The sequence below is a fragment of the Pseudorca crassidens genome, chromosome 10, assembly GCF_039906515.1.
Source record: "Pseudorca crassidens isolate mPseCra1 chromosome 10, mPseCra1.hap1, whole genome shotgun sequence".
Classification (NCBI taxonomy): Eukaryota; Metazoa; Chordata; class Mammalia; order Artiodactyla; family Delphinidae; genus Pseudorca; species Pseudorca crassidens.
Genome location: NC_090305.1, coordinates 5,393,224 through 5,405,601, shown reverse-complemented (window position 1 = coordinate 5,405,601; position 12,378 = coordinate 5,393,224). Strand labels below are relative to the sequence as shown.

At 50.4% G+C, this 12,378-nt stretch overlaps 1 protein-coding gene across 1 annotated transcript in view; it reads right to left on the bottom strand.

Moving 5' to 3' along the window:
* BMP6 (bone morphogenetic protein 6) overlaps nt 1-9,272 on the bottom strand; it is a 144,699-nt gene extending 135,427 nt beyond the window's left edge. Inside the window, exon 1 of the mRNA XM_067751951.1 lies at nt 8,360-9,272. Coding sequence (XP_067608052.1) covers nt 8,360-8,966 — 607 coding nt within the window. The 5' untranslated portion in view covers nt 8,967-9,272. The remainder of the gene's footprint in view (nt 1-8,359) is intronic.
* Nucleotides 9,273-12,378: the final 3,106 nt, after the last annotated feature.

The following is a 12,378-nucleotide window of genomic DNA, read 5'->3' as shown; positions in this document are numbered from 1 at the left end:
GTCAACACACGGAAGCACAAAATAAGGCCTACATAGTCAGTCAAAATTACTTGTACACTGATGGGGTAAAGCAGCAGAAACAAAATATTGTTCAGCAAAGGTATTTTGTTTCCCTTCCCCCAAACTCTGCATATTTTGAATCTTAGGATTTTTACCGATTAGCTTTTCTGGCTGAAAGTACAGTTTCTCCTCAGAAGATTTTTAGGGCAGTGAGAACTACTCTGTATGGTACCATAATGATGGATACATGTCAGTAGACATTCATCCAAAGCCACAGAATGTCCGACACCAAGAGTGAGCTGTAATGCAAACTACGGACTTTGAGTGATAATGATGTGACCGTGCAGGTTCACTGACTGTAACAAACGTACCACCCTGGTGGGGAATGGTGATCCCAGGAGGAGCTGTGCACATGCGGAGGCCTGGGGTTATGTGGGAACTCTGAGCTTTTCACTCAATTTTACTGTAGACTTAAACTACTCTAAAAAGTAAAGTGTATTTTTTTTTAATGCACAGTTTCTCTGCTAATTTATCCTGATAGAGTGTTCGATAAAATTTGCAAAACCAGTAAAACTTTCAGTCCTTCACTGTGTAGTTTACAAGGCTCTGTCTTTAGAATATTTCAACTCGTAGACTGAAAGGCGGGGTGGGGGAGAGAAAGTAAACTGTCTCAGAGATTCAGCAAGGCCGATTATAAAAATCTCCCGGCCTCATCAGCACGGGTGATGCAGTCAGTTCAGGCTCTGCTGAAACACGAGTCAATTTTCTGCCAGCCCATGTTCATGAACAGGAAACCAACAAGACTGTAAACACAGGAATAACAATCAACAGGCGCAGATGTTTAAAGCTGGAAGTTACATTCTGGACAAGGTGAAAAGGGTAAGTGGTAGGAGAGTCATAATAAGGCTGTCGGCGGATATCAAAGGGCAGTGTGGAGAGGGCTCCTGGGCAGTGCTTTCTGCCTGCTGTGAAGCCACCCGGCTCCTCCCCCCTCGGAGCTCTCAGATGATGAGAAAACAATCTGAGCATAAAATCAGCACTACAGAGCAAGGACATTTCAGGCATAGGACAATCCCCGAACTATCTGGCAGGATCAGGAACCAAGGGCGTGTGCCCATAAACCCAAGAGCCAGGAAGGCTCTCCCACTCAGAACCAGAACCTCATTCTGCAAAAATGTCTGAAGGGGAGTCTTCGACCCAGTCATCTGGGACTGGGTTGGAGATAACAGGACCGTGGGGACCCATCCAGGAATTACCTGATGCAATTTAGATAGCATCTCTATTATGGACCCAATCTCTTTAATAATGGATATGGGCAGGGCAGGAAGAGAATCAGTGCCTGCGGACATCAGCAGAACAATGCCGCTCAGGGCAGCATGGTTTTCAACTCAGTTTTGGAGCAGAAAACAATTCTTTAAGGTCAACAGTCCTTCGACATACCAAAGAGGGGGATATTTTTAGAGATGCACAGTCTTTTTCTTTTCTAAAAGCAGAGTTCTAGGAGAGAATGCTATCCAGTAAGAGAAAACCCACAAAATTCCAGATTTGGGCTCCCCATCTCTTGCCGTGGGCTGTGGTCTTGCATGCTTTTATAATTTCTCCTGAATTATCCACTCACACCTGACCAACAACTCGATAGCCCTATTCCTCTGATGCATTAGGCTCTCTCTGTGGTTCTGTTGGTTGTTCCTCAGCCTTAAGACGTACCAGCAGCGAGGAAGAAACGGTTCTGAGTACATCTAACAGATGTAACTGCAAACACAACAGAAAACATGATATGCAAGAACCTTTTCAAGCTGTAAACTCTAGGACCCATGGATAACACAAATGGACCAATCATCCCCAACTGCCTATTGATATAGGAAACCCAACTTAAAAAACAGGTTGTCCGTTGCTGGCCATGTTCCTTCAGAAAAACAACAGTCATGGAAGGTAGCTGTGTGATCCCAGCCAGCTCCAGAGTCTAACTTCATAAGGAGGCTGAAATAACTACATATTTACAGTGGAAAGAGTAATTGCAGAGAACAATATTTTCAAAACACTAGTAAACTGTGCCAAAAAATCCAATCTGCTTCAGTGCACTACAATGTCTTATTTCTAAAGCTTGGGGTGGGGAGGATAAATTAGGAGTTTGGGATTAACATATACATGGCTACTATATATAAAATAGATAAACAAGGACCTACTGTAGAGCACAGGGAACTATAGTCAATATCTCTTAATAACCTACCAGGGAAAAGAATCTGCAAAAGAATCGATATATATGTGTAACTGAATCACTTTGCTGTACATCTGAAACTAACACAACATTCAATTAAAAAATTTTTTTAGATAAAAACACAAAAAATTAAAATAAATAAAAAGCATTTTTAAAAATAGCTTGTGGGGGAAGACATACAGGGATAACTCTGCAGCTCCAAGAATTTCTGGCGCGCACAAAAACTCTAGAGGTTGATATGGCCCTGGTTCTTTAGTAACTAATTTGTGTGAAAACGGGAATGGCTTTCCTTCTCCTTGACATACTTGTCACCACTTTCATACATTCCAGGTAGGACTGGGACCGTTTTCTGGTCCCAAGTTTCTGGAGGGCAAGAGGTGGAGGAAGGGGGAGCCAGGAAGTAGGAGTATTATGAGAAAATGTGCTTGAATAAGAGCAACTCAGCTGTCATGATGAAAACAGAAATGAAGGCAACGGAACACGCCAGCTCTTCATGGGGAACACAAAAGGGGAGGAGAAGATGCCACCTGCCCACCCTATCAGCCCCTGGGTGACGGCCGCTCAGCCAGGACACTATGTCGCCTTCCTAGGTTGCGGCAGGGTAGGGTAATGGCCTGGGGAGGGTCGGGGAGAAAGGTTAATGGAACACAGCTGTTTACACTCATGGGATTCTGCAAAGGACTCACATCTTAGGAAGTATCTATGTTGGTTTCTACCCCTTTTACTCAGATACTTACGGAAGCTTAGTCTAGTCAGGAATGCAATGATCCGATTAAAATACTGCCTACTTTCCTTCCTACTGCTGGAGGGGCCGAAGGTGGTGATGTGACAAATTCAGACAAGAGGAGAGGCTTGTCCTTATTCAGAATAAGGCTCCAAATGGAAAAGTTAAGAGAAAACTGCAAGGGGTGGGGTGGGAGGAACTGGGAGATTGGGATTACATATACACACTATTGATGCTATGTATAAAACGGACAACTGAGGGGAGCATACTGTGCAGCACAGGGAACCCTACTTACCGCACTGTGGTGATGTACATGGGAGGGAAACCCAAAAGGGAGAGGATTGGAGAAAAAAAGAAAACTGCAAAGGCTTTATATTAAGGAAAGAAGAGCATTCCATGGAATAATTCATTTTTAAATACAGAATGGGAAACATTAGAGGACTTGAGAAAAAAATTACACAAAGCTGGTTAATTACCCAAGAAATTGTATTCGCTTTGCTTTGCTTTCCTTTCCTAACTCAGCTTCATAAACAGATGAGGGAGAGGCAAAGATGAGAGAGCAGTTGGTTATCTGAGAGTTTGCTGTCCTACCTTCGATATCCAGTATTCACCCTCCCACTGCCGTATCCAAGGAAAATACTGATGTGAAACCCAACATTTAAAGTAGCTAAACTCTGAAGACACAGTGATGAAACAATTACATGCTGAAGAAAGTGCTGAACTTTGGGTTTTTTTCACTTACACAGATGTTTATATCACTAGGAATCCTTCCTCCATGCTAATCAGAGGTAAGCTCTCAAGTAAAGGAACCAAGAATGATTCAGCACATTTCAAAAGGATTTCTACCCATTCTTAGAAGGACAAGCAGAGGAAACACCATCCAAGGTCTAAACAATGATATCTGCTTGCCCTTTGATCCGAGTTGAAGAACACTTTGTACAACTTTTTTTGTTGAAATACCACTGAATCTCACATTTACTATTTGAAATCTCTTCAGGAGACTATCTACTCCTTCTCTGAGCCACACAATTGCAACCAAATTCTCCAAACTATTTTTGCTGTGAATAGCTTGCAGGCACAGGTTTCTTTTCTGCTAACAAAAATCTTCCTAAGTACAGGCAGCTTAAATGAAAAATAGGACCACTGATCCTGTGAGAAAAAGACAATACAGTGTATCTAGTTACAAATCCAAGGAGGGAGTATTCCATTTTTCTTCTACAAATTGTTTCCCGAGAGTAATTTTGTTCAGAAGATTGCCAGTATTTTCAGTACAATAAGTTTCTTGTTACTTGTACTAACACACGCTGATTCCTTTTTCTGACCATAGCTTGAGTGTTTTATTTCATTGTATCCTACCATCTGCAGATCAACACCTCATTAATTTAAAATAAATGAAGTCTGAAATGCAGAGATTTAATGAAACCTTCGCACTACTCTCAAATGTAATGCGTATTACAAATTAATATACGTATGGGTAACTAATAAAGGGGTATATTCATAAAGCATGATATATACATCCAGATATCATGAATCTCAATGTCCTAAATGTCTTCACTTACCTCAAATGTTTTACTTAATAAAAATCAGGTATACCATTTGTAAATGATCTAAATAAAACATCAGATATACCCTTCCAGGTTAGTGAAATATGAATTGTAAATGAATGTGTCTACTTTCATTCATTCAATCTTGATTAAGCACCTTCTGTACACTCGGCATTATGTTAGGAACTTAAGTTACAACAGTGGATAAGCCTGGTTGCTTTTCGAGGCTGACATCCTAGAGGGGTGACAAACAAATGAGTAAGCAAATTTTAAAAGAAAAAAAAATACTCCTTGTGATAAGTGCAACCAAGGAAATAAACAGGGTGCAGTGATGGTACATAAGTGGGTGAGGGTGAGAGCAGGGCCAGTTTCTATGGAGTGGTGAGAGAAGGCTGCTTCTACAAAGGTGAATTTTAAGCTAAGACCTGAGCTATTTCAGGATATTTCTCCAAGGTCACCAAATAGGCAGGCTTGCGTATCAGGCTGCCAAGACACTTTTTAGCATTAGAAAACAAGTAGAAAATGGCATGTGTTGCCCACATTGAATGCAGGTTCACGAGTGCACCAAGCTTGCCCAGCGGGCACTCTGCACACCAGCCGGTTAGGACAAAGGAGGTTACACATCCCCAGACCACTCACCCAGAGAGGGTCTAAAACCGTCAACATAAACAGCAGTGGGCCAGTCAAATGACCAGCCTTTGGGATATGCAAGAGAAATGTATCCTGTTGATTCATACTTCCTCATAACCACTCTGACGGACAAGGCTCAAAGCATTTTCAATGTATTTCATGAGTAAGTTACTCCCCCGTCCCAGGGAAGAAGGATGTTTACAACTATGTAACATATTCCCTTATTTCAGTCTGTAACTTACCTAACTCAGTAGATACAAGAATACTTTAAAACCCATGCTGTAGCCTCTTTCTATAGGTTTTTAGAGTCATGTAAAGCCGTAGCTAACACGCCATTGAGACAGAGTAAGAAACCTGTGGAATTCTCCCAGCGTCCGTATTTAGAGAATCCACATTGCTAAGCAATTACTTCCTTCAAATGAACTGTCCTTATGCTCAGAGCCATGATAATCAGATTTTAACACATTTTTAGCCTCTCGTTATGAAATCCCCCTTTCCTACTGCTAAATGGATGAAGATTAAATGGACTGCTTCGCTGACAGGTGGCATAGCTTGTGACTTGGATTCTATTACCTGGAAGTGACTGTCTCCTCTAATCACCCATGTGGAGTCCAGGATTGGACCTACAGATATTTATAACTTGCAGTCAGAAAGCCCAGTGGTATGACAGGAGGGGCATGGGACAGAATCCCCTACCCAGCAATCTTTCTCCTTCCATATCAGCCTGTCCCGGGCCTGAAATGACCCTACTGTTGAGTTCTCTTGGCATTTTTCAGTGCTGTTCTTTTGAATCTTTACAAATCTTTCTGAAAAATGAAAATATCCCTAACGAGATACTAGGTTAAACCATCGCTTTAGCAGGATTAGTTGACAACTAGCCTCAAGCAGTGCGACTCAGGAGCAGTGCCCACCTGTAGACCCGGAAAGGTCAGAAAAGCAAGGAGTGGGGAGAATTTGGAGGTCACTAAACACAGTAAATGTCACCATACTTTACTCAAGCTAATTCTCACAATTTCAAACACCAGCGGTTCCCAAACACCACTGGAATCACCTGGGGAATCTTTAAAAACGCTGATACCTGGCTTCCACCTCACATGTTAACTACTGATACGGGTACCACCTGGGCATCTGGACTTCAAAAGCCCCCAGGTAATTCTCATGTATAGCAATGTTTGGGAGCCACTGACATAGGAAGCATTGCTCTTAATTGCTTTCTGGGATGCTCTGATTTCCTTCAGACATCAGGTTCTCCCACACCAGTGTTTCTTGACCACGGCAACACATTAGAAAAACCTAAGGCAAAAAAAAAAAAAGCCAGAAACTCACCAGCTTAAGATTCTGACTTAACTGCTCTAAGGAGAAGCCCAGCATCTTACTTCTTTCCGTGCCCCAGGTGATGCTAATGGTCAGTCAAGGTCGAGAACCCTGTTGTAAAGCCTAGGGACCGTTTTCTGGAGACTATAATATGATTGTCCCTGGAGGAGCCAGGAGTGCCATTCTCCCCACTTTGTTCAGGTTGGGACTCTACCCCCGAAAGGCAGTAACACATTTCCCCAAGGCTGTGGGGAAACTTGGGGGAGGGCAGCGATGGGTGGAATTTACTAAGCCAGGAGCAGCAGAAATGTTAGAATAAGGAAAAGCACTGGTCCCTCTCCTCCCGCCCACGCTCCCCACCCCCCAAACTTTACTGACTGGCATGAGAATTTCCTTAGAATACTTCTTGGAGGTGGCTCAACCCTGGATTCTGTCCCAACACACTGTGACATTTCCTGTCCAATCAGAAACCCTGGCACTGCAAGAAGCAAGACTGGCCGGCCTGGAGACTCCACTCCCTGTGCCATGAGTCTCCCAGGAGGATTTCTGCACCACCTGGATGTCAATCGTCCTGCTCTATATCCTCCCAGACCTCGTCCCTCAGCCCCACTTCTCCTTCCTTCCCCCAACGCTCACCGGAGTTGAGAATCATCTCCTAGACATACTTGTAAAAGATTCGCTTCAAGTTTTTACATGGGAATCATTCAAGTAAATAATGTCCTTAAAAGACGGACGTCTTCGACGTGGCTTGGAGACGTGGGTGCTACTTTGCTAAGTATCTGCTAACCCACTTTGGGGCCCGGCCAGAGCCACGCGTCTCGCCGCGGAAAGGAAGTCCGCGGAGACCCAGCCCACCGCGCGGCTGCGCCCACTTGGGGCGTGGCTACTGCGCCCCGTTTCTCCCCGCAGAGAACGCGTCCCCTACATCGCTTTGTCTACGCTAAGCTGAGTCAGTTTATGAATGAAGAGTAGCACAGACCGGAGGCACTGATTCTGGAAAAAGTCTTCCTTACACCGTTCTCATTAACAGATGAGAAAACTCAAGGGGGTAAAGGCTCTGTGACTCCGTCCGGGTTTGCCACAGAACATTTGTGGCTGAGCCCGATTTAGCCGCCCTTGAATTTCCATTCTGTTGCCTGGCAACCGGTTCAGACCAGCTCACGGCCCAACCCCGGCCCCCAACCCGCACCCTTTCCCTGCCCGTGCAGTTGGAGCCTCACTGATCAAAAGTTCGGCCTTCTGGGGCACTGGCCAAAGGCATGTGAGCGAAGGCACTGGGCGGGTGACCCCAACTGGGCTCGGGGTCGGGCCCCAAACCCGCGCAAGCCCCGCCTGGCCGGGACTGGCGCGCCTTCCGCGGTCCTTTCGGGACCTCCTCCTGCATCCCTCCTCCCCCAATTCCGTGAATACCACTAAACGCAATCATGTCAAGTTTCCAGAGTTCTCAGCTGCTCTCGGAGTCTCCAGAGTCCCGGTGGGAAAACTGGCACTCAGAGCGTTAAGGATGCAGAACCAAAACAGGAGGAGAAAGTGCTGAAGAGCTTTCTCCTTCCCAGCTGGCTCCACTCGGGCCGGACTTCGCTGCCACAGTCGGGCTGGCGTGGCCCGAGCCGGGCACCAACGGGAAAAGCGCGGACTGTGCTCCGGCAGCTCACGGAGACGCGCCAGCCAGCGCCGCTCTCGGGACCCAGCGTCCCAGCCCGCCCGCCGCCGCAGCGCTCAACCCCGGCGAGGGGAGCGCACGTGCCGCCCCCGGCCGCGCAGGTGGCGGGAGGGCAACCGGCCCGTCCCCGCGTCCCCGCCGCGCCAGCCCGGCTCCCCAGCGCCAGGGGCTCCTCCACCCTCTCACTCCCCTCCCCGGGCCCGGGAGACTGGAAAGGGGGGACGGGGGGGAATGATGCCGGTCGCTACGCTCCCCCAGATCCTCACCCAGGTTCACGAAGCTCATGACCATGTCGGCGTCGTTGAGGAAGGCGCTGTCCTGCGCGCTGGTCAGTGGAGACGCGCCGCCGCCGCCGGGTCCGGGGGCCAGGACGCTCCTGCTGCCGAGGGCCGCCTGCCGGGTCTGGGACGAGCCGGCCCCTCCTCGCGGCCCGGGCTGCCGCCTCTCCTCGTCGGAAGCCCCGTCCTCGTCGTCGGCGGCGGACAGGGCGTTGTACAGGTCCAGCATGAAGAGGGGCGCAGATTTCAGCCGCCCGGGCGGGGGCTCCCCGCGAGGCTGCTGCGGCGGCGGCGGGGGCGGTGGGAGCGCAGGGGGCTGCGGCTGCTGGAGGCCGTGCAGGGGCCGGGGCCGGTGCGGGAGGCCCAGCACGGCGAGGATCTCCTTCTGCATCTCCCGCTTCTCGTGCGTCTTGAGCCTCCGGTAGAGGAAGCCCGAGGAGGAGGTCTGCGGCGGCGGCGGCGGCTGCTCCGCGGGGCCGGGGCGCCCGCCGTCCCCCAGCAGCGCGCCCCCGGCGGCGGGCAGGGGCGGGGGCCCGCAGCAGCCGCAGAGCAGTCCCCACCACCAGCACAGCCACGGCGCCCTCCGCCCCAGCATCCCCGCCGAGCCGGGCTGGCCCCGCGGGCCCCGCGAGGCGTGGAGCGGCGGAGCGAGGCCGGAGCGCGGCCGCGGTGGCCCTTGGGCGTGAAGAGCCCCGCCACCTCTCGGCGGGCTCGCTTCCCCTTCCTGGCCCTCAGTCCGTATCTCTCATGTTCGTCTGGGGTGCCCGCAGTTGCCCAGGCTGGAGGGGAGGAGGAGGGGGCGATCACCGGGAGGGCCGCTGGAGGGGCAGGGGGGGAGCCCCACGCTCCCGTGCAGGTCCCCGGAGGCGCAAGCTCCAGGCCAGGTGCGTCCGAGTCGGGGCCGCGCGGCAGCCGGCGCCCTGGCTCCTGGGCGGGTCACGGCGCAGTCTCTCCGAGGTCTGGCTGCCCGCGCACGTGCGCTGCCTTGCGCCCTCCGGGGCGGCTGGACGGACGGTGGGGCCGCTCACCAGCTGGGGAGGATGCCGGGCATCATCCCCGCGCACGCCTCTCGCCGGCTTGCACGGCCGCCGTGAAGTTCACCCCGCCGCAGGGCCCCGGCCGTGGCGGACTAGGCGTCCCAAGATGCCCACCTTCTCCGCGAGGCTTACACTTCCTTCTCCCTCTCACAAACTCCGCGCCCCCTCCGCCCTCGGGCACGGCACTGTCGCTCCCCCTCAAGATCTCGGCGCGCCGTTCCACTCCCCAAGCGGAGGCGGTGAGGCTCTTGCTTTCCGTTCCGTGCTCGTTCGGCTGCCCTGCAAACCCCGCTCGCAGAAGGGATGGGAGGGAAGCGGACCCGTGCGCGGAGCGGCGGCGTCGGCGCCGGAATTCGCAGGCTCCCGCCTCTCGGAGCCGCGCTCTCCGCAGCGGCCAACGTGGGCTTTCTGGTGCGCGTCTCGCTCAGGTACCGCACTCCAGCCCCCGGGTCTCCCCGCCCTCCTGGTAACGGACAGGCTGGCGGCCAATGAAGAGGCGCGTCTCGCCTGTATTTAAATAGGCCCGCCCCCTTCTTTCACCCTCCCCCTCCCGGGAGGCATCGCCTCCGCCGCGCGTAGGTTTCAAGTACAGAGAATTCTCGGAGGCACCCGAGGAGTGGCGAGGTGGCAACGGCAAAGAGGTCACTGCTAGGAAGAATGATCTGATCAACACCCCGATGGGAACCTTTCCCTTTCACGATCCCATAAAAGGCCTAAATTGATGCCTTAACTAAATAAAAGTAAAATCAGCTGTTAAATCAATGCCACCTGAATCAATTGAAGAACAGCAAACCATCACTTTTTCCCATTCCTTCCTTAGTTTCTCTAATTGATGTAATACAGGCGTTGAGCGTGCACGTGGCTTCCAAAGGCAGCTGATGGAAGTTGGGACACACCCTCGGAGAAGCCGTTCCCAAACGCCAGAGAGAGGGCCAAATATAAGCGATACCCGTCGTCCTGAGGGCTTGGGCTCTGAGTATTTTGATTTATTTCTTCATTTGGGCTTCGGCTTCGCTTCTTAAGCTAGCACCCAAAAGAAAGAGGGTGTAATCAGAGAGTGTAGTAAAAAAAAAGCCCCCCCCCCGCCCCCAGCTTCTTGGAAATGTTTCAGAGCTTCTCCAGTTTGTCTGTTAAGGTTGCATTTTAATGTACCGAAAGACAATCGAATTTACATGATGCAAGATCAGTAAAATTTGAGGAGAGGTGGTACAGGTGATTTCAGTAAGCGTAGGGTCTTGGCATGTCCCATTCAGGATCACAGGCAGGGCCCTGAAACTCGGGTTGCTGGGAGCATTAGACAAGGTCAAGCACGTAAAACCCGTTGTAATTTCATGGCAGGCTCACTTCTCAGTTACAGACACTGCCCCCTCCCCCAAACAACACCACCACCATCTGCCATTCCGCATGCACACTCATTTGCCCTCACCCTATCCAAGAAGGCCCAGTTATTGGTGGTTCCTAGAAAGAAGTTCTCTTAAAACGTTATGATCTTTTACCTGGTGAAAGTATGTGTTGAATGGGTAAGGGTCTTTACCTCCCACCGTCCCACCATCCACTGGTTCACTCTTAGCTGCTGTTCTGTCTTGGCCCAGACACAGTGGTCTTTAGGACAGACTTTAATTTTACAAACGTCCCGTAGCCACGGATCTCAGGCAAGCCAACATCAGCCACACTGAAGGCCAATCTGTAACCACCTGCAGGGATTCTTTTCCCCTGAAAAGAGGAGTAAGTCACTACGTGCTCTGGGATCCCAGGCCCCTTAGAATTAGCCTCCATCACTTCTTTCTTCTGTCCGGGACTTGTTACCACCATAAAATCATTGCAGTGCATAATATGCCAGCAGCCAAGAGCTCTGATCAGAAGATATGAAATGTCGGCAGGTGTGTGTGGGCTTCCTCCCAAGGGCCTCCTCCTTTCTCAAACCTAGTCACACCTTCTTAAGACTTCTAGTGAGACACAAGCAGAGCAAAAGCAGCTCCAGCCCATCAGGGCTGTGGGTAAAGTACTGGAAAGCCGTAAAAACCCTGAGCACAGGGCACCTGGGAAGGGCTATGCCATTTAAAACACAAAAGCTGACTGGGCCCCATCTATTCCAGGTGCACCTATTATATACGCATAACTGACCCAGTGGAGAACACACACAGACACACCGTCTCCCCCTAGTCTTGGATACTTGGTAAGCGGTAGATGGACCTCTGCGACATGGGTCTAAAATGGCCCTTAGTGACTTGTTATCAATTAACATCTGAGCAGCAACCCTGATTCACGTCTGCCACGGGCTTCCCATCTCAACCAAGATGGACTCTCAGGCCCTGTTGCATGACAGGAGAAAAAGGGGGTGCCTCCCGACGACAAACACAAGAGCACACGACTCGCTTAAGAGCCAGAGGGGAAATATGTGACATGAGTTATGACAACGATCATAAAGATGGTGACATTCAACCGAGGACCACAGAAGAGGGCGTGCTCTCCTCACGTCCCCACCGCCCCCAACATGTGCACATATTTGTCAGGAAACACTCAGACACGACCTTGGATCCATTAGGGGCAAAGGACATAAAGAGATATGGTTCTGAAATTTTAATAACTTCAAAATTGGGACCACTGTTTCTTCAAGCCTATCGGAACGCTGAGTAGATAAGGGACCCCTAACCACGACCTCGCCCACCCCCTGCTTTTCTGACCACTCCCCATCACCCACCCCAACAATCCCCAGAAGTCCCGGGACAGGGGGTTGGGCAAAGTCCAGATGTGATTCAGGAGGGAGGGAGTGAGGGAGAGGAACAGGTCTGGCTCTGGAGTCTGCTGGGATGTGTGACCGGAGGGAAATCAGAGGGAACTTCGCCCCCTGCAGGACACGAAAATATCACTGCCCCTTGCTCTGTGTGCCTGGACAAGCTTCCTTCAGTTTCCTGCATGGGCCTCCAAAACATCTGGGTGGAAAGAGGAGGAATTCGGTCAAGAAGCCGG